Below are 26,568 nucleotides of genomic sequence, written 5' to 3'. Positions count from 1 at the left end.
CCAAACCTGCAGCAATTTATTATTGGAATAATTTATACGAAAAATATTGAACGGAAACATACTTGGCATTTGCCTACAAAATATTTATTACGAAATAAAGTTAAAGAAATCATACTCAAATTACTTCACAGCCGTTATCCTGTAAAGACAACAATGGTTAAATTTAAAATTAATATTGATACGTTATGTTATTTTTGTGGAAATGCAGAGGAAACGATTTCCCCATTTGTTTAGGGAATGTACTTACACCCACATCTTTTGGGTTGACCTGAACAATTATATTAATTCCAAAGTTCCGCCATCATTAAAAATTGTTTTTAGACATATTTTGTTTGGCCTATCCAACGTTGAAGAAACAGAAATGGATAAAATATATGTTATAAATCTTATTTTAATATTGGCAAAATGTCAAATTCACTGTGTAAAATATGCTAATCAAAGACCAAATTGTCATGTTTTTGGGAAAATGTTTTCTTTATTTTTGGACGATTTAAGTTCCTGTTTGAACCCCAAAGCTATAGAGCAGACATGTCCAAAGTGCAGTCCGGGGGCCAAATGCGGCCCGTGGTCAAATTTCATCCGGCCCCCAGCCTCTGTCATAAGATCAATAACGTCTGGCCCGCACACAGACTTAATAAATTTGTCAGCAGTACTGCTACCAGCATATGAAGTAGCTTACACACTAAATGCTGCTCCTCATTTACCCACTAAAAGGCACCAGCACTCTAAGCAACATTACCCCGTGTGATCCTTGACTTCCAATTTTCTAAAATGGCGACAATCAACAACAACAAAAGTTGACTGCGACGGCTGACGCTTCAAGGATAGGTGGAAATTGGACTATGTCTTCAATAAAATACGCAACAACTGTGTCTGCCTCATTTGCAAAGAGACAGTCGCTGTTTTTAAAGAATTCAATGTGAGGCGATATTACCAAACAAGACACGCTGACATGTACAACAAGATTACGGGGAAGATACGCAGTGAGAAATTGAAGCAACTTTTGAAGCTAGTTCAATTTCGCAGCAGCAGTATTTCGCAAGAGCCCGAGAGTCGAAAGAGAACGCTATTTGTGAGATTGTTGAAATTATTAATTAAAAAAAATAAAAAATAAAGCAAATGTGACACACAGAATAGCTTGCTAAAATTTGCTTAAATATATTGTTCTGCGTAAAGGACCTCAGCCAAGGTCGGCCCCCCACATTTTTACCACACCAAATCTGGCCCCCTTTGCAAAAAGTTTGGACACCTCTGCTATAGACCAAAAGACTTTGCACACAGTACAGCTTGTGTTAAAATTAACCCCCACCATTTTGTTTATTATTTTTTAGGGCTGTCAAAATTGTCGCGTTAACGGGTGTTAATTAATTTTTTAAATTAATCACGTTAAAATATTTGACACAATTAACGCAGATGCCCCGCTCAGAGAGATTTAAATGACAGTACACAGTGAAACGCTCACTTGTTGTGTTTTATGGAGTTTTGCCGCCCTCTGCTGGCGCTTGGGAGCGACTGATTTTATAGGCTTCAGCATCCATGAGCATTGTGTAAGTCAACAATGGTGGGCTACTACTTTATTTTTTGATTGAAAATTTTACAAATTTTATTAAAACGAAAACATTAAGAGGGATTTTAATATAAAATTTCTCTAACTTGTACTAACATTTTTCTTTTAAGAACTACAAGTCTTTCTATCCATGGATCGCTTTAACAGAATGTTAATAATGTTAATGCCATCTTGTTGATCTATTGTTATAATAAACAAATAGTCCTTAAGTACCGTATGTTGAATGTATATATCCATCTTGTGTCTTATCTTTCCATTCCAACAATAATTTACAGAAAAATATGGCATATTTTATAGATGGTTTGACTTGCGATTAATTGCGATTAATTACGATTAATTAATTTTTAAGCTGTAATTAACTCGATTAAAAATTTTAATCGTTTGACAGCCCTATTATTTTTGCTGTTGTTGTAAATATGTTGATTGTATGTGAATTGTTCACCCATATTTGTATTTGTCCTTTTGTGAATAAAGTTTGTTAGAGAGAGAGAGAGAGAGAAAAAAAGCAGCTGCGTTGGTTGAACTACACTACCCACAATTCCTTGAGCGCTTTGACGGCAACTGCGAAGGATGTTGCGATATCTTTGGCAGCCAGAGAACGCTGTGGTTGCAGAGATTGGAGCATAGGGTTTACAAAAATATCCGACCGCCCTTTAATATTTTTTACGGACGTGTCACGTTTTGAGCTTTATTTTAAACAGTGTGGCCGACGAAGGGCTGCCTTGCGCAAGACAGGGTGAGCGACATTGAAAAAAAAATCTGGTTATCGTCAGTTGATGTGATTAAATGGCTACCCGCGCAGCTATGAGCCACCGAACGGCCACACAGCTCGACTGAGGATGGGAATACTGGACCAGCGAGGCTGCTTTCCACCGCACTCGAAGCCCCGCAACGCCAGAGGATAACCTGGATAAGCTTAAATACGAAATGTCATAGCGGGTGAGGAGCTAGCATCTAGCTAGCTGCAACGAGAGATGGAACAGAACACCGATGTTTTCATTGGATAAAACGAGCTAAATAGCTTCAAAAGGAGACTACCCGAAGGATGCTGTTATAGCCTCAATTCATTTACATAACAGCTAAGAGCAACGCGTTTTCATTTTGCTACCAATTTTTTATGTTTCGGCGACATCGACACTAATTTCAGCGTTTGGATGCTGCAAATAGACACTCTGCCAAAGCATCCCTATTAAGATTAAGATTAAAAAAAATCCTGTCGTATTGGACGCCATGAGGAAGTTCTTCGATTCGCGTCGTGAGTTGGTTAGTTCCGGACCTGGTTCTGGAGGAGGTGGCAGCAGCTCCGGGTCCAGCCATGCCGGAGGAAACTTCATCGGGAGAGCCTTCACTGTGGGCCGCCACCAAGTCACCGTGGAGGAGATTATAGCCGAAGGTGAACAGGGGAATTTTATGTTTAGTCTTTTCTTCCCCAACCTTTATTGAGCTAAGAACAATATTTGACGTAAGAAAAAGCACATGTATGCAATCGTTCATGAGCTAGGAAGAAAAAAAACAAGATATCCATCTTGAAGATTAGTGTCTAAAAAAAATCATCTCGTTTTACACCCATTCATAAGAGTATGACAAGCATCACTTGTGTCCCTTGAAACTTCATCTCTGTTGCATCGTCTTCAACAGATACTGACAGTAGTACTTAGGGGTGGGAACCTCTGGATACCTCCCGATACGATTTATGAAACAGGCACACCATAACGTTGATTTCTCAAGACGGCGACATAATAATCATAACAATTATCGATACTTTATCGGTCGATATTTTACTGTTCAGTGGTACCTCGACATTAGGCATGTGCTTGTATGATATTCTGACGGCATGATAACCTTAAGCCAAAATATCACAGTATCACGCAGGGGTGAAAGTGGCTAGAATTTCTTGCCAGAACTCCCTGACGTAAAAGTCGCCACGGAGCCAGAAATTTTTATTTTTTCTTTGTTTTTTGTGGGGGGGCAAACCTCTTTCACTACTGAAATGCAAAGAAAACTGTTTTAGCACATTTATTTCTATAACACACACAAAAACTGATTTTCATTCAAAATTGTATTTTTCAATGATTTGCAAAATAAAAGTTAACAAAAACAGCAATAACCCAAACCTCCATCTCCTAATTTTTATTTTCCCTCACATACTAAATGCCAAATCTCAATATTAACTACTTAAGAACATAAGATGTATATTAAAATTGAAATTAATGTAAACATTTACTTTTTTTTTTAATAATAAAGATATAACTAACGTACATTCAGAAAAAAAATGTACAAATGACTTATATTACGCAGAGTGAAATGGAATATATTTTGAAGATCGTGCAAACATTGACTTTTGTTTTTTAAATCATAAAGAAATGAATAAGTAGCCTAACATAAATAAACAAAAGTCCAAAGTGCACATTGACAGCTAAGATTTTCTGAACCTCCCCATCACATCAAATAAAACTAAATATGATAAATAAGCCTCAACTCTTTCGTTGCTCTTAAAGATTTGATCCATTTTATGTTGCATTGCCCTTTTTTGTTGCATCAATTCAACAACCTTTTTTTTTTTTTTTTTCTGTTCCAGAAATCATGCACATTTGAACCAATCAGAGCTAACTATCTCTGCTGATCACATGTCAGTATGTAAGCCAATTGAAAGGATAAATGAGTCCAGGCGTTTTGCTTTGCTGCATGCATTCGCACATTTCATCGTCAGACTCGGATAACTGCAGCAGCTGGGGAAACCTCCATGCCGACCGTGGAATAAAATAAATAATAAATATTGGTGGAAACTGATTACGCTACACAAGCACTTTATTATGCTTGTTGTTAACACTTGTGTATGTAAATCTGATGTTGGTAGATTGTTTTTCTTCTTGGAGATGAAATGCATCTGTGGCAGCTTAGCATTTTTTTTTTTTTTTTTTTTAACGTAGCGTTTTGACAGTTGCCGTCGTATTTTCGGAATCAGAGCCCAGTGTACCGGAACTGCGTTCTGGCCCCAAATCTAATACCGGAACAGCATTCCGGCACTGAATCTTATACCGGAACTGTGTTCTGGCCCTGAATCTTATACCGGAACTGCGTTCCTGACTGTTCTGGCCCACTTTCAACCCTGGTATCACGGTATTGCAATTACCGGTTTAAAATGTGATACTTTCAAATATCTGGGTTAAAAAAAAAAATTTTTTAAACTTTTTTCCTTTTAGCTGAATTTTTATTTTTCAAAACATATTACCAAATGGGAACATAAGTATAATTTTAAGTTGAAATTAAAAAAAAATATATATTCCAAATAAATTAAAATAAATGCAGTCCTTTAGGTGGGCCAGCCACAGCGCAACATTGTTAGCATCAGGACAAAAATAATTATTTTCCATAAAAAGCACGTGTATGACATGTATCATGTTTCCATCATACACACACTCTCAACACGCAGTTGCCAGAGAGGGAAAAAAAACACGTTTTACCACCGCTAGACACACTAAACAAGCTAGAGTTAACTCTCGTAGCTAGTGGGAAACTTTCATGACAATGTTTACTAATATATAATTTCGTATCAATGCGAAATGATATTCAAAGTATTGCCTCCTCGGCAGCCACCCTCCACAAATATGTTTTACATGTAGGTTGGCACTCCTCCTCTAAACCAAGTCTGTCAGTAACTTTTCTGTAGCAGAAGTATTCCCATACCCGCGATTTTGTTCTCTTTGATGGAGAGGAAAAAGTTCGGGAGTTTCACCTACTCCAGCCATCGTGTAGCACAGCTGACTCACTGACACAAGCAACAACCAGTGGGGGAGGGTTGAGTCTCACAGCTGCAACAGAGGGATTTCTCCATGCATTTTTGGGACATCAAAATAGCCAATACCTTAGGGACGGTATGATGGAAAATTTTTCCGGTTTTAAAACCTTGACGTTTTCATACCACGGAATACTTTGAAACCGGTAATCGGCACATGTCTACTCGACATACAATCTTTTCAACATCCAGCGTAAAATTTTACTCTCCATTTGTTTCTATATCCGATGACAAGCTCAGAATATGACGATTTAAGACAGCACCGCTATTTCTTTGTTTTCCCGCAAGACGGACGCACGGCGGATTTTCTTGGGAGACAAAACAACATAGGTTCCAAGAAGGTTAGTGCAGGTGGTGAATGAAAGGAAAAAGGTGATGCTTACCCTTGAAATAAAGATGGAAATGATAGAAAAATATGAGTGTGGTGTGCGTGTCCTTGAACTGGCTTGACAATACAGTCGTAGAATGTTTACGATCTTGATGGTTCTCCGACGACCTCCATTCTACAGTCTTTATGAGTTAAGGTGACAATTGTTATTATTGTAACATCGCCAGCTTCGTCAGGTTTTTAATCATTTCAGAACTTTTGCAACACAACGTTGTCTGCCACAGCTGACACCAACAACAACAGAACATTAAAAGAGAAAGTGAAATCTCTACTTCACCTATTTCACTATGTCATGTCAGCCACGCTGTGCGTTCAGGTAGAGCACGCAAAACACATCAGCCACATTAGAACCCGATTCATTGCTACATTACTATCATTATTACGAGGATTGTTATTTTATTATTCTAAATTTTATGTATAATTTATTTGTTTTCTTATGTGTAATTGCCATTTGTAATAGTCCCAGCAGTATTTATGAAGGATTTAGTATAGGTTTTCAGGATTTGGAACGAGTTAATCGAATTAAAACGTAATTTTATGGGATAATCCCGCTCGACATGCGACCATTTCGACTTACAAACAAGGTCCTGGAACCAATTAAATTTGTATGTAGAGGTTCCACTGTACAAGTAATAAACAGAAAAACAAGCTCTTGTCATCCTTCTGCTGTGAATTGAATTGAGTTTATCCCTAGTTCCACATCCAATCCGTTTGAAGTGGGAGGGTGGCAGCGGATTATTCCTTTGCTGCCATCCCTCACACTTCAAACAGATTGGACGTCTATGGCAGTCAGTGGTAAGCAATTTTGGCGCATTTCAGGCATTTCGGCTTTGAGGAGGGCCAACCGACATGTAAAACGTTTGCGGAGGGTGATGGCTGAGGAGGCAATATCTCCAATATGATTTTGCATTTATACATAATTAAAAGTAAACACTGTCATGAATGTTTCCCACCAGCTACAAGAGTTAACTCCAGCGTGTTTAGTGTGTCTAGCGGTGCTGAAATGTGGGGTGTTTGTTTCTCTATGGCAAATGTCTGTGTTGGGAAAGAGAGTATGTAAACATGATATGAAGCATACACACGTGCTTTTTATGGAAAATAATTCAAATTCTTTTTGTTCTGATGGTATTAATGTTGAGCTGTGGCTGTAGGTTTAGGCCCACCTAAAAGACACATTTATTTTAATTTTATTTTGAATATTTCAGGTGTATTTTTAGAATTTATTTTAACTTCAAATTATACTTATGTTCCAATTTGCTATTTTGTTTTGAAAAATATAAATACTGTTTAAAGGATTTTTTTTTAACCCTGATATTTTTTTAAAGCCAGATATCTGAAGGTAACACATTTTAGAACTGTAATTGCGATACTGTGAAACCGTGATATTTCATACTGTCAGAATCTCATGCCTATCTGACAGTTGTATGTTTTTAGTTTTTTAAAGTGTATTATCGACATACTTCTCTCGAGGGGCAGTTTGGTGTTCTAGTGGTTGCCACATATGCCTCACAGATATGGGATCGGATTAAGGCAATGACATGAATTGTGCAGGTACAAATTGGTTTAAAATACTACAACATCTTAAAAGATTTATTTGTTGATGCTTATGATGAAATGGCAGTCAACGTGTGCTCCAGTCAGGAGATCTGCATTGGAATCTCTATTAGAACTGTCTCTGCGTGGAGTTCCCCTCGTTCATCTGCCAGCATTAGTCATAGTCCTAAAACTCCTAATAACATGCCTATGTTGATTTATGACTACATTGTCAATCGATGTCATGTAAATGTGGGTGTGAATGGTTGTTTTTCGAAATACTGGTGGCCTATCCCAGCTGATTTTGGACAAATGTTTCCAGGGCTTTTCAGCAACTCTTTTTAAAATTGCACTGGTAGCTATATCAAATGCTTTGGGGAGACCTTAGTTTGTCCACCCTTGCTTTATTAGATCCAGTGCTCAAAACTGACTCAGTATGGTGTCCCTTTTTAAGTTGAACAGAATAAGAATCGAGCTCCATTATTGATTGTGAAGAAGAAACTCAATTAAAAACGGACTAGTGAGATAATTTCATTTTGTGCGACTGAGACAGGACTTTTACTGTTTATGAGATCAACAGTATGCTATGAATGTTTTTTTAAACTTACATTTTCATTTAATCTTTAAATTTATCAAAATTAAGTGAAATACAACTGAACTGTAATTATTTTGTGATTATTTGACATACCACTAGAGGGAACCGACCCACCACCATGTCAAACTGCATCTATTTTTAGCCCATTCATTCACTTGCGATACATTGATTGATCGCTCTTAATGTGTCCTATGAATCAAATAACAGGAAGTGATGTGTTAGAGTATTCCATTTGGTTCATGGGATGCATAGTGGGCCATTATACTGCTGCTATGGTGTAAAGTTACAGCTGTGTAAAACTTCAACACACCTCTTCCATAGCTTCTCTCCAGGTAGTACAGCGATACCTAATGTTGTGGCTAAACATAAATTTGGCTCCATGGGTATCTTATGCAGTTTTAATGTACCGCGGGGTCATATAATTCAATAATGTACGCCAAGCTGAGCACGTAACATCAGCCTGAAATTGAAGACGAGCAATCGGGACCAAACTGCGCGCAGTGAATTTGTGGTCTGAGCTGCAGCAGATGGTAAGGCGGCCATGTAGGCCTCTACAGTACATAAACCCCGCAGCAAAGACATGACTAATGCATAACACTGGGCCTCAACCATTTATTCATCCTGCGCATTTTTCGTGCATTTTAAATGCTATTTGTATTCTGTGAACAAAACCTGGTAAACTCATCGGACATTCACGTGCTTTTGAAAAACCTGACAATATTATTGTGTATGTATTTCAACAAACAGGTGGCTTTGCAATCGTGTTTCTGGTGAAGACAAACCAGGGTGTGCGCTGCGCCCTGAAGAGGATGTATGTCAACAATGAGTACGACCTGCAGGTGTGCAAGTGCGAGATTCAAATAATGGTGAGTTGATGAAAACCAAACACCTGCCTTCCATCACTTGCTTTTTACATGAAGCCCTCAAATATTCTACCAAGTATCCTCATATAGTCAATTAAAAAAATATATCTACAGCTTCAGAGAATATGAGTTGTCTTTTATCAGATGGATGCTAAGCTTTTTACTGGCGAAGGGTATCTCAAACAAAAGAACATGCTAGAAACTAATGCAGTCTAAAGCTTATGGTTCTTTTCATGTTTAGGTCAATCAAATTGATATAATTATAGAATAGAATAGAGAGCTTTTATTGTCATTGTATAGAGTTCAATGAAATTCAAACCTTCGCCCTAACATGCGCCACAAAAAACAGAAGCAAGAGTACAACAAGGCTAATATAAAAACACAGATTACATTGTACACAGGTTGGGAATAAAGTGAATAGGTGACAAGCAGCAAGTGGTGATGTAGTGGTAATATAATAGCGCGTACTATATGACAATTTGCAGTACTCAGCATAGGCGGAGTTTGACTTTTGGGGCGGGGGGGCACAACATTTTGATGACTCCGAAATGCAGTGTCAACAATAAAATTAACTTAGAAGAGTAGGTCTTTATTACAAGAATATTTATAGTAATAAGTTGTTTCCCATCATTCTTGAGTGGAATTCTAAATCACGCTGCTTAGGACAGCTATACTTTTCGCCAAGATCGTCATTCATTAAATATGGTACGCCCGCCGGTGTCGTGCCAATGTAGTTACCCCCGTCAAAAATGTTATCCCCAAGGCGGAGCCACTGCGCTGCGCTATTTGCTTGATTTCTGTGTTTTGGTGATGTACTTATCTATGAGGATTTAAAACATGGCCCATCCATTAAGAAAAAAAAAAAAAAAAAATCTAAAAAAAAAAAGCATTTTTTTCTGTCGTATAACGTAACATATGTACTGAACTAAGAAAAAGGCAACGTTTCACTGTTTTACTCAGAGGATGACCTATAACTGTTGTTACTGTAATTCAAGTCCTGTTTGAAGTTTCTCAAGTTTTAATAAACGTCGATGTCCAAAATGTGTAACTGGTTATTTTCTGGCTTCAATCAATTGTTTCAGTCAACATGACTCATAACCAATGTGTGTGTGTGTGTGTGTGTGTGTGTGTGTGTGTGTGTGTGTGTGCACGCCTGCGGCCAGGGGATACAATTTTTGACTGGGGGTAACTACATTGGCAAGACACAAGTGTTGGCTTTGTTGTACAATTAACGTCTTTAGTGGGGCAAATTGAAACTCCGCTCACCATTTTGACATTGGTCTCTGGAGTTTCATGGTCCACATTTTCAATCCTTGGTTCTTGCTCAGTAGTTGTTGTCGCTTTTTAAAGCTTAGGTTTGAAAAAATTACGTATATCCATCTTGCCTCTTCGGTCCTCGGGTGGTTTTGGCTAAGCAAAGCAAATGACCTTCTAAGGTGTTAGTCACATGATCTGTTTGAAAAATAATTTTGACCCATGATAAAAAAATTTTTTTTGTTCATTTCATTCATTTTTGTTGTTTTATTGCTTTACAACTTTTATAGACAGTATTTTACCGGAAAAGTCTTAATTTTAAAACCATATATCGGAAAGTCAACTACATGCAATGACACATTTCGGCCACTGGGAGCCCCCCCCCCCCCCCCCCCCCCAACCGCTACGTATGGTACTCAGACTAGGAGGCAGATGGCTGACCTGATGTGATCGTGCAAATGAGTTTTTGCATAGATGTTGATGTGACAGTGCAGAAATGCTATAGTGTAACCGTGCAAATATTGCGTATACCGTACCCTGAATATTCAGTACTGACATTGAGATAGATGTCTTAGAAAATATTATTTAGTGACATGCATGTGACAATGTTTTGGCATTAGCAGTGCAATGGCAGTGACATTTCTTTGAAAACTTGATTTGAGTATGGTGACAGTTCTTGGAAAGAAACTGTATCTCATTCTGTTTGTTTTGGCTGTTATGGCCCTGTACTGCTTGCCGGAAGGTAACAAGTTGAAGAGGTGCATTATAGTGCTGCAACGATAATCAATTAACTCGAGTAATTCGATTAGAAAAAAGCTTCAAATCAAATTTTGCTGCTTCGAGTAGTCGTTTCAATAAAGTGGCGTTTTAATGTTTTTTTTTTTTTTAAGTGTTTGCATTTAGCTTTACTGATTTGGGTGGACATACTGCCCTTTAGTGGCAACAGTGAGTGACATAACTCATTTTACATGGCTGAATCCAGCTGCTCCCGGTTAAGACCAACATAAGCTAACATGTTTGTTTATGCATTCTAATTTAGTTTATAGGTATATTTAGCCGTTTTTTTTTTTTTTTTGGTGGGAATCGCGTTTCAATGATTTGTCCTAATCCGATTACTCGATTATTCAAACTAACTAGTTGATAGATTAATCGAATATTCTAGTAGTCGATAGCTGCAGTCCTAGTGCATCATTTTACCTACCGGATGTATTCTGGTGAGGCATGTTCTCAATTTGCTAAGCAACGTTCTCCACACCAACTGATGTCTCCACCAACCAAATACAGCACTAAGACTGACCTGTGACAGGCAGTATGTTGCCACAGGGCATCCATTGCAGGGAGAGACAAAGAAGAGTAATAAGCAAAAACTAAATGGCTCTGAAGATAAACAAAAGACTACAGTGATAGTTTGATTTATAAGTTTAATTTGTACTTGTTCTTCCCACAAAAATTTCGTAGTGTAAGAGTAGCACGACAGCATTGTCCTCAAATGAGTTTTTAGTAGGCATAATTCAGGCTGTTTACGTATTTTAACAAACCGTGGTTTCCATTCCTGTCTTCTCCCTCGACATATTTTTTCCACGTAGGCTAATTTTGATATGACTTTACTGTCACTCATGAGCTGTTTGGCTAAGAAACATGACACCTATTGTCATGCTGCCTCATTGTTGTTCTCCACACAGTGCCACACTCATTTTCTTAATATTCTTGCAACCACTTTAGCTGGAGTTTTATATTTTGTACCAAATTGACCCTTGTACACACAACTGAGACAAGTATATAGCCTTAAAAATCCATGCTACCAAACATTCTTGTTGGCCAGTCTTATAATTGGCATGTTTTGTGCAAGTTTGGTCCTGATGTTTTTTTTGTGTCCCGTCTCTTACAGAAAGACCTCATGGGCCACAAGAATATTGTGGGCTACCTAGACTCCAGCATAACAGCCATGGGGTCAAGGGATGTGTGGGAAGTCTTTATACTGATGGACTATTGCAAGGGTAAGTGCCCTCAAGGAAAAGGGTGTGACTGTAATAGTGTAACTTCATCCGTTGGAAGAATTTGAGTACAGTGATCCCTCACTATATCGAGCTTCAAACTTTGCGTAAGTCTGTCGCAGATTTTTTTCAATTAAAAAAAACAAACAGTATTTTATTTACAGATTTAAGATTTAATTTATATTACTTTTGCAGTGCTTAAAGCAACACTTGGTAGCTTTTCAGGTTTGGTCGATTTTAGCGACACTGGTGGACAAAATCGGTAGTGTTTCTGCCCTGAGGAAGACTCAGTTTCCCATGAGGACCAGCGCTGCGTTTCCCATGAGGACCAGTGCACACCCACACAGTGTCGTAAAATCACAGATAAATAAAAAAATCAATCTCCCGGTCACCTGCAGAGGTATTAAACAAAATTTCTGTTTCCAGCGGCTGTGTGAAGGATGAAAAGTAATAAGGTAATGAATCCAGTTGTTGCTAAGCAATAGTATTTGATGGTTAGCAACCATGTGGCTTAGTGTTGCTACCCCCCCCCCCCCCCCACTCCACCCGAACTCATCACAAGTGAAAGCCGGGCCAATGTTTATTCTGTATATCCAGGTAGCCTCTCTTTTTTTCCCTCCTCAGACAAAACTTTTTGACTCTTTTGTTGCTCTGCCATCTCTGCAGCATTCGCACGAAAGCGTTCGCATCGACTTGTGTCTTTATTATGAATGGGGGAAGTGGAAAGTGATTTATGCCGTAAAGCAGTCAGCACGGAAGCGCACTCCACGGTCATATTTTTCTGTCATATCAATCTTCTTGTCAGTGGTAAGCATTAGAGGTGGGAATCTTTGGGCACCAAACGATTCGATTACGATTACGATTCAGAGGCTACGATTCGATTATAAATCGATGATTGATGACCCCCCCCCCTCGCAGGCTTAAATAAACGAATATTTCAGTATCAAGTTAACAGTTAAAAACAATAAATAATATACTCAAATCCCCAATCAGTATGAGCAGCTTTAAACTACATTCAATTAATTTAATGTTGTGAATCAACCGTTAAAGTTGTTAAAAATGCTCCTGTTATTCCATAATTTCCCTTTTGTCTATTTTCGACATGTGAAAGTTTTAAAACTATTTTAAAGATAGATTCAAGTCAATATTTTACCGATTTAGGGGTATTTTGGATAAAAAGTTAATTAGGTTCGCTTGGAAGGTTCGCTACAACAGCCTTGCAGGGAAGTCTACTGCTTTAAGATGGCGGCCGTTTACTAACGCCCGCATCTACCTTTCTTTACATGTGCTGGTAAAGCCACCGAGTCTATGTTGCACCTATTCTTATATAAATATGATATCTACCGTAACATTATGTGGACGTACTTTGTAGCAGCTGTCGGCAGCAGTCAGGTATGTTGTTGTTTTTTTATTTCGCGGCATGAGTTGAGCTAGAGCCGTGAGTTGAGCAATGGCATTACCCGAGGGGCCGGGTAATGACAAGCATTATGTTTAGCTACTCTCGCTCCGTTCCTCATTGCGTCCCGAAGACCGCGCGGCACGCTGAGTGTGTTATGCTTCCGCTTTACTTGACATATTTCAATAATCGGAATTTGGATGTTTTTGAATCGTTCTCGAATCTTCCACGGCCGAATCGCGAATAATCTAAGAGTCGGAAATTTTGCACACCTCTAGTAAGCATCACTTTTTTTCCTTTTTTTCCCACCACTTGCACTAACATGGTTGGAACCCATGTTGATTTCTCTCACAAGAATATATGCCATGCGTCAGTCTTACGGGCAAACAAAGAGACTGCGGTGCTGTCATAGATCGTCATATTTAGAGCATGTCGTCGGTGTAAAAACAAATGGCGGGTCAAATTTTACGTCGGATGTCGAAAAGATCGTGTGTCGAAGCGATCGTATGTCGAGGTACCACTGTATTTTATAAAGTTTGAAAAGTTACCAAGTGTTGCCTCATAAAACATTTATCAAAATATACATAGTATACAAGTTTTTACAAGTTTTTTTTTTTTTTTTTAATATGTTTGAGGGGGCATGTCTTATATTTATCTCTTTCCAAGGCTGGTAAATAAATACATTGAACACACCCTAAAAAATGTATATTTTTTAAAATGTAAATAAACTTCGCCTGAATTTTCGCCCCCCCCCCCCCCCCCCCCCATTAACGGTGAAAAACGAGGGATCACTGTACTAGAGTTCAGACGACAACAAAACAAGGAATGTTTTGTATAATCAGTACAATCATATTAAGATTTTGAACAAAGTGTTTTGTACTGTATTTTACTGAGGATTTTTCCCAACAATTCGTAGCCTCTTCTCAGCACTTCTACATATAAGCACGCTGGCTCCGGATTGCCATGTTCATTACATGCCACTGCGTGGCTCTTCACACTGACCAACTCCCAAGTGTGAAAGTGTCTTAATGCAGAATAAGTTTTTTGTTACCATAACGACAATAGACAAAGCTTGGTGGGGCTACTTATTTAACATCAAGACCAAAAAAAGTTAGTGTAATCCGTAACAATTTTTTTAAACTGCTAAAATCTACGACTACAACCTCACTGCGCTTTGTTCCACTAAAATGAATGGGACATTTCAGAATCTGTACAGAATCATGTATTCCTACTGTAGTTTTCTTTGATCCAGTGGTTATGTTAGAAGGTGCTGGTGGTACCTAATGAAGCGTGAAGCGAGTATTTTTACCATGATGACTCAACACGTTCACACTTTTAAATCACCAGGAAGATGAATCTTTCTATATATACATGCTGTTGCATCCTGCTTATGATTATTTCACAGGTGGCCAGGTTGTTAATTTGATGAATCAAAGGCTGCAGACAGGCTTCACAGAGATGGAGGTGCTTCAGATCTTTTGCGACACCTGTGACGCCGTGTCTCGCTTGCACCAGCGCAAGACCCCCATCGTCCATAGGGACCTTAAGGTGATACGGAAACAAGGAAATTGTTGTAATACGTCAAAATGTGCTATTTTTATTGCGTTTTTTTTTTCTTAGTCCTTTCAGTATGCAAAGTGCCAGTGAAGATTGATCACTGCACCACTTTTCACACTTGCTTCCAAAGTGCCTGTCATCTGTTTTATGTGCATAGGTGGAGAACATTCTCCTACACGACAAAGGTCATTATGTGCTCTGCGACTTTGGCAGCGCCACTAACAAGTCATTGAGTCCACAAACTGAAGGTGTTGCCGCTGTGGAGGAAGAAATTAAGAAGTGAGTCTGTCCGTTTTTCATTTTGGTTGTGTAACGAGACTTAATGCAGAAATAAGTTTCTTTCTATGTGTTTTAATGTTTATTGACTTGTTCCTGGTTTCCTTCAGGTATACCACTTTGTCATATCGGGCACCTGAAATGGTAAACCTTTACAATAACAAGATCATTACCACCAAAGCTGATATCTGGGTGAGTAATGTTGGCAATTATTGTGTGGGATCAACAATTGATCGGAAAAGATGTCAAATGCTTACATGGCTTAAAAAATATGAAATAAGCCTTAAGTCAGGTGTTTTAAACACATTTTATTGGGGGGACTGGAAATAGTTTGGGCGAGTCTGTGCTGCATCAAGGATCCCCCCAAAAAAGGGACTAGTGCTGCTAATTTGCTGTTGTAGTTGGTAAAATACCACCAAAATGTATCATTCGCAAATTAGCTTGAGCTATGTTAGGCCAGATTTAAAGATTTTTAAAAAAAGAACGACAGAAGGAAAACTAAACAAAAAAAAGCCCAGAGCAAATTACATGTAGGCCACACTTTTTTAGGAAAATAAATATTCTTAAAAAAAATTCTTTGTCAATTTAGTTTTTTAGTTTTATTTTGAATTAAAAATATATATTTGTATCTTTTTATTGCAGCATGGCCTTTTTACAGTTTTCATTCTTTATTCATATGTGTGTTCTTACCTTTCCTGTTAATCTGCTTCAACACAGAAAATAGAAATCAATTGTCCTTATAGTCTGAACCAGAGATGTTTTTGGCAACCTTTTTGGCAACTTTTAATTTTCGTCTCTGTCTTAGTCGTTTGGACGATAATACTTATTAGTCTTAGTCGTATTTTAGTCATTTCAAAATGTGTCTTCGTCTAGTTTTTGTTGACGAAAACTCCAGACTAATTTCGTCTAGTTTTAGTCGAAGTCTGCTCAATATTTTCGTCTGTAAAATTCACTCCAAAAATACAAAAATAAAGGTATTCAACTATTTCCAATGAACACTTTCAGGCGAGCACATATAGTAGAATCTACAAATCTACAGTATCACGTGATAATACACACTCTGCCAAGATAAGAAGGCAAATCTTACCGTGTGCTTCTCAAAACAAGCAATAGACTGGAGAGGATACTAGTGGATGAGTTGGGAGGGGTTAGGGTTAAAAATGTCCCACATTGTGAACATGTGACGGAAAAGATTTTTCGTCTCATTCTCGTCTCGTCAGACGAAAACTGGCATTTGTGTCTTCTCCAAAGACACGTTTTTAGCTTGTTATCGTCTCATCGTCATCGTCATGAAAAAAATGTTCGTCGAAGAAATATTTTCATTGTAATTATTGTTGACGAAAACTTCAGTGGTCTGAACTAGGAATGTCTTGATCGCATGTGATCTGTAAATGCCCACTGGCTGTGAATGCTCTGGTTCCAGTGCCACTGATGGCGCTAGACATCCAATTCAGTCAAAATTAATTGGCTGCCTAATGCCGTCAATGGCAGCCAGTGAGCCTGATCGCTAATCCTGGCACCAAAAATCTCTACCTAAGTGTGTGTATTTTTTTTTAATTCATTGATATTTCATATATTTAAAAAAAAATCTAAAATTTTGATTTGATTTAAAATTATTTAGATATACCTTTTCATTAAAAACATGAAAATACACACGGTCCACACTAATACTAATATTAGTACTACCAATACTAATATTACTTTACTATACTATTACAATTCAATGTGTGTTAAGCGACGCCAAAATATTGTCCCTTGGGCTGCAATTGGCCCCTGGGTCGTATGTTTAATACCACGGCCTTAAGAGGAGTACCCGTTCCACACCACTTATGCATTGGACATCCATAAATGTGACTTTTTATTTTTATTTTATTGTATTTGTTGGCTGCCAACACACCCCAGGTTAATATTTTTTTGGGAGACATCCAATCATGCTTTTGCTAACTTTGATTTCAAAAGAGAAAATACTCATTTTGGGTTATGTGTACTTGCATACACTGCTTAGATTCAGACATTCAGACATTAAGTTACATAATTCCCTCTATGAAAGATTGCCCTGGTTGCATTGTGTCACTCATAAGGGAGCCATGCATTGAGACCAGGCACGGTATACTCTATTTTTAGACATCTATGCAATTGGACCTGGAATTTCTCCCCCTTCTGGACACCCAAAGGCATGCTCTTGTTTCACAAGATTGAACGCAAAGGCTTTGTCTGCCATTTTGAAATCAAACACTGCAGCTTGAATTTCTATTAGTGTTAATAAGCAAATTGTTTTGCTACTAATAAGAAAAATGCATTGAGTGTGATAGTAACAACAAATCATATGGGCTGTTTTTTGCTGTGGTGTTTTGATCACTACTTTGGTGTTTTTGGTGTGACGGGGCGTGCATGTGGTGTTCCTTCCCCAGGCGCTGGGATGTTTGCTCTACAAGTTGTGCTTCTTCACTCTGCCCTTTGGTGAAAGTCAGGTGGCCATTTGCGATGGCAGCTTCACCATTCCGGACAACTCCCGCTATTCTTACGATCTCCACTGCCTCATTCGTTAGTCCCTCCTAACACTTTTACAAAACTGATGTTTTGCAAATTGTGCTCTCACAAAAGCATGAACTTGTGACTTAGTAATCCCGCCCCCCTCTTCTTTTAAAAGCCTGATTTCTTGGCTCTGTGTTGTTTTTGCAGGCTTCATGCTAGAACCTGACCCAGACAAAAGGCCAGATATCTACCAGGTCTCCTACTTTGCCTTTAAACTGGCACAACGCACTTGTCCTGTTCAGAATACGAAGGTATGTTATAATTTTCCTTTTTCTGATTCTAGTCACCCCCCCACTTCAAATAGATCGTATATCTAGCGCCATCAATGGCAGTCTATTGTTCAAGTTCTGTGTTACTGCTAATTATTGCTTCAGTTACTGTTCCAGTTGTTTCATGAAGTGCGAGTTATGGTATTTGGTAACACTTTATTTGACAGTGGAACCATAAGACTGTCATAAGACCATCTTAAGTATGACATGACACTGCTATGAGCATTAATGAAGCTTATGACAGATGTCATTTTGTTTCATCTGGCAAATTATCTCACTTTTGAATGGATGTAAAAGATCCGAGCTGGACATAAATGGAGTTAGTGCCATTATTTGCCAGATGAATATAATGACATCTCTCATAAGCATTCTTAATGCCCATGATACTGTCATGTCATAATTATGACGGTCTCATGTAGGGCTGCAGCTATTAAATATTTTAGTAGTCGATTAATCGATGGACTAGTTTGTTCGAATAATCGAGTAATCGGATAAGGAACATGAAAAATTAAAATACCTGAGCTGAGCCTTAAACAGTATTAAACATTTTTTTAAAATGAGGCTCTATGTACAACAAAAGAACAGTTGGCTAACTTGTCCGCTAGGTTAAATGCTATAAAATGCTGATTTTTTTATTTATTTATTTATTTATTTTTTTACAATACTCATAACAAATGGTTCAGACACATATTCCCACAAATATACCTCGCTAAATATACCTATAAACTAAATTATGAATGCATTAAAAAAACATTAGCTCAAACAAAAACTTAGCTTACGTTGGTCTTATTATGAAGCAGTTGGATTCAGCTATGTGAACAGAGGCAGACCAGAGGGCAGTGTATCCGCCCTAATCAATAAAACTAAATGCAAGCACTTTCAAAATAAACCATTACAACGCCACTTTAATTAAACGAATACTCGAAGCAGCAACATTATATTTGATCATTTTTTTTCTAATCGAATACTCGAGTTAGTCGATTAACGTTGCAGGACTAGTCTTATGCCAGTCTTATGATGCTGCTGTCAAATAAAATGTTACCTATTAAACCAAATTAATCAATAAAAAAAGCCACACTGGACTATAAACCAGAGGATTCGAAATGAGGGGAAAAAAGTAGTTTATCGTCCGAAAATTCCATTAATTATCAGCAATTTAATTTTAATATAGAATATACTAGAATAAAATTAACATCTATCCTGCTTAATTTAAAATAATATAACAATTAAAATAAATAAATGAAATTAAAATAATTTAACCCTGAAGGACTGTAGTCTCGTTTTTTTTTTTTTTTTTTTTTTTTCCCCCAGTTTTTTTACTTTAAAGTGCAAACATAAACTCTGAGGTAAACTTTTTTTTTTTTAAACAAAGTAAGGGCATTCACAGTCCCGTCAAAAAACATTTTAGCAAATGATCACTCCAAATATAATGTGGAAGTGCAAATGAAATTGGCAGAACACAAAAATTTAACACAATTAGTGAAAATAAAGTACACGGAGAAGAACAACAAAAACGATGATCATTATTTTTAAACATGCTTTTCCCTCAAGCTTCACTTAAATATCTTATCTCCCACCCTCTTATGTTGTCTTCCGTTATCATCATGGCAAGCGACAGTACCTCAACCAATGAGATTAGGATTTCGTATTGCCCAAGTTCCGTTAGTTTACTGGTCAAAATTCATGGTATGCTGGGCGATGCGTTTCCCTGCATATTCTTGTAAAGCACCACACCAGTATACGTTTGTTGTACAAATAAGACACTATTTTCGAGTTTTATGATAATACGGGACAAAGCACGTCCTTCGAAAGCTCAGTATGGGACCCGTACTTTTGTTTCTGAATATGGGATGAGTCCGTTTTTCAAGGGACGGTTGGCAACCGAACATCATAACTTCACAGCCCGCATTGCTTATTTGAATAAGGAATGTCCTACTTTGTCGTTGTTGACATTCTAAATAAAGATTTCCTTTCCCTCCTTGATTCAAGAATTCTTCAATTCCTGCCAAACTTCCTGAGCCAATCAAAGCGAGTGAAGCAGCCGCAGCCAAGAAGAGTCAGGCCAAGCCCAGGTTAGCCTCACCTCTTTAAATTCCCATTGAACTCGTGCTAATATTTGTAATATATACCAAGTTTATAATTATGAGGTCGCAGTCATCGTATTAAAGAAGTCTTAACACTCATCTTTGTCACCAGACTAACAGACCCGATCCCCACCACTGAAACTTCCATCACACCTCGCCAGAGGCCCAAAGCAGCTCATACTCAGACCGCTGCCGGCATCCTTCCCATCCAGCCCGCTGCCCTCACCCCACGTAAACGGGCTAATCTCCCTGGTGGGGCAGCTCAGCCTGTTGGTACGTGGCTCACTTTTACTCCGATCCATTGCCAAGTGTTGAAATGAAAATGTGCGTAAAGGCTGCAATCCCTCTAATCCGTAATATGCAATGAATGTTACTATTCTCAAGTGAATGAGATCAAGAACACACCGGAAACTGGAATTAAATTTAATGTTATTAGAAATAGAAAATCTCTTAATTCGTGCCCTTAAATGCTACTTTCACTTGATATCACATACAGAATCAAGGGCTTAAGCATAATACATGGTGTTATATGTGATATCGATAACCTAATGCAGTGCTTCTCAATTATTTTCTGTTATGCCCCCCCAGAAAGACAAAAACGTTCTGCGCCCCCCCAACTCTCTGCCGTAAATATACTGTAGTATCATTTGTATACAAAATACTCCTCTGCATAACATTGTGTTCTTTTTAATATTTAAGAAAAAAGTAATATAGATCCACTTACAATAAAGTAAAAAAAACACAAACTCATCCATACTGTAAAAATACACACAAGGTTTTTTCACTGTTTGATACGAAAAATACAATTTAATAAAAGTCAATAATGATAAATTCAAATTGATTAGCAACATTAACTCACAAGGACAATATGCCAATCAATTAGACCGAAAAAACAAAAATTAAAAGAACAAAAACTACAGTGTCATTGGACAGAGGGGCAGTTTATTTTTGCTGCTGGCAGTATCAGCTCCTGTCCTTTGTTGTGGAGTTAGTTGATTTTATGACAGCGCTCGCTGGTTTACTGATGTAATACTGACAAAGTGGGAGGATTTTTAGCAATATTCGGCACGTTTTTGCTGAAAAAAATAATTCCTGCTGTCCACTGCAAACATTTTTATACAGAGTAAACAGACAGGTCTTTCGTCGTCTCCCACTGTAATGAAATTCAAAGCCAAATGCTACATATGCTACGTTATATTTCCTTGTCTTAGCTTTTCATATCTCCACTGCTCTTTGCTGTGTGCTCTTGTTTGGTTCAAAAATATTGAACACACTGAAAATGAGAGCGACACTGCCACCCACTGAGTTGATGTGCAATTACATTTTATTCTAGTACGGCAAAAAAGTATGTTCCCCAAGGTCACATGCGCCACCCCCAGCATCGCTCAGCGCCCCCCTGGGGGGGCCCGCCCCACTATTTGAGAAGTACTGACCTAATGGGATACAAATGACAGGTAGTCCCCGGGTTACAACGGAACCGACTTACACGATTTCGACTTTACGACGCCTGTGTCTCGTCGTTTTTTTTTTTTTTTTTTTTTTTTTTTAAATGTTGACTTTTATTTTGTGATGCATGCTTATATTCTGGCACCGGAAGCGTAGAACAGTAAGCGAGCGCATGTACAGACGTGCCCACCCCACACACGCACACACAGAGCATCCGAGTGAAAGAGGTGAAAGCACATTTGTTGATTGTGAAGCATCTAAAGACGACGGCTGTATATAACCCCTTTTGTACTGTTTATGTGCGTTTTAAATGGTAGTCAAATACTTGGGATGAGTTTATGTGATTGTTTTTGATGATTTGCGGACGCTAACTGATACATGCTAATCGTTTGTTATTGCTGTATCAGCAGCTATTTTTAAACGCAAATTTGAATTGCTGTTATTGAAGATGAGACTGATTTAATTTCGTTTTATTATAGTTTCATTCTGCAAGATTTGATGTCATGAGCAGCTGAATAAAATCAGCAAACCACACGGACGTCTGACCATCGTCATTTCTGAGCTTAGCTCACTGTCTAGCTAGCTTTTGGCGAGGACAGTACAATGACGTGTACTGTTTTTGGACATTTTTCTTTTAATTTAAAAGGTGTTAATTCCGATTTGTCTGTAAATCCGGGTAACATCGCCAGCGCAGGAACGGAACTAGTTCGTAAACAGGGGACTACCTGTATCACGATATATCACCATTTCGATATTTTGTCAGACCCCTACTTCCAAGTGTACGCCAATGTTTTGTGAACGCACAGAACAGTTTAAGTTTTTTTCAGTTGTAGTTTTGTTTGTTTTTGTTAACAATAGTAACCTTGGGTTGCAGTCACTGTTACCAGAGTAGAGGTTAGATTTTGTGCCCGAACTAGAACACATCCGGGTCGGGTCGGGCCCACAATTTAAGCATTCACGTTCGGGTCAGGTCGGGTCGGGCCGCCATGCCGGACTAATAAATTATTTAAAAAAAAAAAAAAAAAAAAAAAATGGAGAGCAAGCACTCTGTATTGCGCTTTTGCTTGTGCGTGTGCACGAACGCCGTGGCGCCGGCCGCTTATCCTTCTTGTCCTCCCTCTCTACCGTTTGCGCACGGCCGAGGCGCCCCCCTCTCCTGTTCCCTCTCCTTGCCAGAGAAGCGCGTCCATGTGAGAACAATATCCCACACACTCAGAAATATGTTTAACAAACTTTCCCAGCGTTATTTCGTTGTGTGAATGCTTTGATAATTCTCAAAAAAATATGTAGATTATTTAAACATTAAGAAAACTTGCGTTTTTTTCTGCCAACTCGAAGAAATGAAAATAAATTGCTGCTGCTGCGTTTTTTCCGCGTCGCTCAAAAAAAAAAAAAAAAAAAAAAAAAATGGAGAGCAGTCTCTCTGTATTGCGCTTTTGCTTGTGCGTGTGCACGAACGCCGTGGCGCCGGCCGCTTTTCCTTCTTGTCCTCCCCCTCTACCGTTTGCGCACGGCCGAGGCGCCCCCCTCTCCTGTTCCCTCTCCTTGTCAGAGAGGCGCGTCCATGTGAGAACAATATCCCACACACTCAGAAATATGTTTAACAAACTTTCCCAGCGTTATTTCGTTGTGTGAATGCTTTGATAATTCTAAAAAAAATATGTAGATTATTTAAACATTAAGAAAATTTGCGTTTTTTTTCTGCCAACTCGAAGAAATGAAAATAAATTGCTGCTGCTGCGTTTTTTCCGCGTCGCTCAAAAAAAAAAAAAAAAAAAAAAAAAATGGAGAGCAGTCTCTCTGTATTGCGCTTTTGCTTGTGCGTGTGCACGAACGCCGTGGCGCCGGCCGCTTTTCCTTCTTGTCCTCCCCCTCTACCGTTTGCGCACGGCCGAGGCGCCCCCCTCTCCTGTTCCCTCTCCTTGTCAGAGAGGCGCGTCCATGTGAGAACAATATCCCACACACTCAGAAATATGTTTAACAAACTTTCCCAGCGTTATTTCGTTGTGTGAATGCTTTGATAATTCTAAAAAAAATATGTAGATTATTTAAACATTAAGAAAATTTGCGTTTTTTTTCTGCCAACTCGAAGAAATGAAAATAAATTGCTGCTGCTGCGTTTTTTCCGCGTCACTCAAAAAAAAAAAAAAAAAAAAAAATCAGGTTTTTCGGGCTCGGGCCTGCAAATCTAGTTAAGTGATCGAGCTCGGGCTGGGTCGGGCCTCAATACCAGCGGGCCGTGTCGGGTCGGGCTGGATTTTTTAGGCCCGAACTAGGCTCTATACCAGAGTAACATGAAACGCATGCTCTATTTCATACTTTTGCTAACATGTTGTCTGCAACATCCCACAGGAGTGAGCTTGGACCTCTCGCAGCCAGCTGCGGCTCTCCAGTCACAGAAGGCGCAGACTTGTGCTTTGCCTCTCCTCCAGTCACAAAACAATTCCAGTCTGGCCACAGTGGCACAGAAGCAGGTAAATACAAATGGGGACCCTGGGCCTAGCAAAGCAATTTAATTTTCCTTTGTGCTGTACAGCCTGCTGTAGGAGCAGAAGCTACCGCCAACGTGGTGGCACCTGTGTCCAAGACAGATGTTCAACCGCAAACCCAAGCACAGCCATCCACAACCAAGCCAACGGCCCCGCCACCGTCGGCGACCAGCGCCACCTCACAGCAGGCGGCGCAGTGTCCATCCAGCCCGGCCGCACCGCAGCGTCCAGCTAGACGCAAGGTACCCGTCCAGGCTCAAACACCTGCCGCTCAGCCGTCTCCCAACAAATCAGCCGCCGGTCAATCAACGTTTGAGCAGCAACCACAACCTACGAGTCAGCCATCGGTCATCCAGGCACAGTCGGCCGCCGCGGAGGTCAGACAAAAAGCAGCTGAGACCGTAAGGAATATATTCAACTATAATTTGTGGTTTTCATAATAGCGCTTTGGCCTGATTTGCTATGATCTTGAACAGCTAGTGCTAAATTAAATGTTTGCTCTAAAGATACTGTTGGTCGCAAACAAATTTGTATTGCATCAATCCCGCCAGAACAACTCTTTGTACGTGGCTGTGTGCTAATGAGTATTTGTCTCTCTCAACTCAGACTCCTCCTGCATCCCCAAAGACAGTGGTGGTGCAAAGCCCCAAACATGTCCCAAGTGATGATACAGCGAGCGCAACCAATGGAGGCAACGGAGATGCCTCACTAGCAGCTGAGGAAGACATTGTCCAGTAAGTACTGTCATTTCAAGTCTAGAAAATTGCATGAGATCAAAATCACGTTCTTTTTTATTATCCATGTTCTGTCAGTAGCACTCAAGTTGGCTCCATCCAGCCTCAAGTTGATCTTGTCCAGGACCAAAACAATGTCTCCACCTCCAGCGATGACACCACTGCGCCACCCACGTGGAACCCGTTTGACGACAATGACAGCTTCTCCAGCTTCACAGCAGAGGAAGTCAAACCCAAGGATGCCAAGCCTACTGGTAAAGCATCTGTACTGATTCATACGTGGCTTTTTGAGTCATTAAATCGTTGGCAGCCATTGAAGGCGCTAAACGTCCAATCAATTTTGACTGGGCTGGCAGCGATCGTTAAAGTCTGAATGACTGTTGTTTACAGAACCGCCCTCAGAGTGTGAAACACCCTGTGGAGAGTTGATACCAGGCTTGCAACCTTCAGATGTGGAAAATGCAGAACAACTCTCTCAAGGTAGTAATTTCAAATAATAACGCACTTGTCTACTTTTTAGCATTTAACATTGTTACTGTATCTTAGCTGAAAGACCATCAGCAATCGTGGACGTGGATTCCGGTGCATCACTGTTAGTCATCCCAGACCCATTCCACACCCTTGAACTGTCCAATGCACCAGGTAATTCTGCGTTATGTACACTAATGCACCTAATGGTTGGCCCGTCTGCCTCACTGTCAAGAAAACTGCCCTGGAATGTGCATTTAAACCTAAGTCTGTGTCTTGCACATGTTCTTTGTGTGCTCTGACTCTAAGGAATACAGTAAACAAAATATATACATACAGAATTACATGTTTGTTTGTTTGTTTTTTGTTTTCGTTAGGGCTGTCAAAATTATCGCGTTAACGGGCGGTACTTTTTTAATTTAATCACGTTAAAATATTTGACGCATTTAACGCACATGTCCCGCTCAAACAGATTAAAATGACAGCACAGTGTCATGTGCACTTGTTACTTGTTTTTTGGTGTTATGTCACCCTCTGCTGGCGCTTGGGTTCGACTGATTTTATGGGTTTCAGCACCGTTGTGTAATTATTGACATCAACAATGGCGAGTTACTAGTTTATTTTTTGATTGAAAATTTTACAAATTTTATCAAAACGAAAACATTGAGGGGTTTTAATATAAAATTTCTATAACTTGTATTAACATTTATCTTTTAAGAACTACAAGTCTTCCTATCCATGGATCGCTTTAACAGAATGTTAATAATGTTAATGCCATCTTGTTGATTTATTGTTATAATAAACAAATACAGTACTTATGTACAGTATGGTGAATGTATATGTCCGTCTTGTGTCTTATCTTTCCATTCCAACAATAATTTACAGAAAAATATGGCATATTTTATGGATTGTTTGAATTGCGATTAATTAATTTTTAAGCTGTGATTAACTCGATTAAAAATTGTAATCGTTTGACAGCCCTAAATTTCGTGTCACATTTGGTGGGGGGCGGTTTATAGTCAGGTGTGCCTCTGGTGCTGCGTCACCAGTAGGTAGATGGCAATGTAGTGTAAAGCGCTTTGAGCGCCTTGATAGGTGGAAAAGCACTATACAAGTATAACACCATTTACCATTTACCATATAATGCGAAATTACGGTACTTACCATTCGTGTTTTTGTTGAGTCTTTGCCTCAAAATACTTTTTGCATGTTTTTCCCTCTCATAAGTATTGTGTTGTGGTAGCTTTAAAGCAGATTGTTGATCTGTTGACCACATTAGTCACATAGCATATTTAAAACACCCTTATTCATATATTACTTACGT

General features: G+C 39.0%; 1 protein-coding gene across 3 annotated transcripts in view; it reads left to right on the top strand.

Annotated features, from left to right (window-relative positions):
• Window positions 1–2,120: 2,120 nt before the first annotated feature.
• aak1b (AP2 associated kinase 1b) overlaps window positions 2,121–26,568 on the top strand; it is a 42,146-nt gene continuing 17,698 nt past the window's right edge. For 2 of the 3 annotated variants that reach the window (XM_057818949.1, XM_057818951.1), the window contains exons 1-16: window positions 2,121–2,960; window positions 8,627–8,745; window positions 11,885–11,993; window positions 14,792–14,934; window positions 15,101–15,222; window positions 15,330–15,411; window positions 17,631–17,763; window positions 17,902–18,005; window positions 20,013–20,095; window positions 20,220–20,380; window positions 23,906–24,027; window positions 24,090–24,443; window positions 24,649–24,776; window positions 24,855–25,030; window positions 25,167–25,256; window positions 25,323–25,418. In XM_057818949.1, coding sequence (XP_057674932.1) covers window positions 2,798–2,960; window positions 8,627–8,745; window positions 11,885–11,993; window positions 14,792–14,934; window positions 15,101–15,222; window positions 15,330–15,411; window positions 17,631–17,763; window positions 17,902–18,005; window positions 20,013–20,095; window positions 20,220–20,380; window positions 23,906–24,027; window positions 24,090–24,443; window positions 24,649–24,776; window positions 24,855–25,030; window positions 25,167–25,256; window positions 25,323–25,418 — 2,185 coding nt within the window. In that variant the 5' untranslated portion in view covers window positions 2,121–2,797. The remainder of the gene's footprint in view (window positions 2,961–8,626; window positions 8,746–11,884; window positions 11,994–14,791; window positions 14,935–15,100; window positions 15,223–15,329; window positions 15,412–17,630; window positions 17,764–17,901; window positions 18,006–20,012; window positions 20,096–20,219; window positions 20,381–23,905; window positions 24,028–24,089; window positions 24,444–24,648; window positions 24,777–24,854; window positions 25,031–25,166; window positions 25,257–25,322; window positions 25,419–26,568) is intronic. The other variant, XM_057818950.1, reaches the window with a different exon arrangement.

The sequence above is a fragment of the Corythoichthys intestinalis genome, chromosome 17 (genome assembly GCF_030265065.1).
Source record: "Corythoichthys intestinalis isolate RoL2023-P3 chromosome 17, ASM3026506v1, whole genome shotgun sequence".
Taxonomy (NCBI): Eukaryota; Metazoa; Chordata; class Actinopteri; order Syngnathiformes; family Syngnathidae; genus Corythoichthys; species Corythoichthys intestinalis.
The sequence above is the reverse complement of the archived record's forward strand: the minus strand, read 5'-3'. Positions and strand labels throughout refer to the sequence as shown.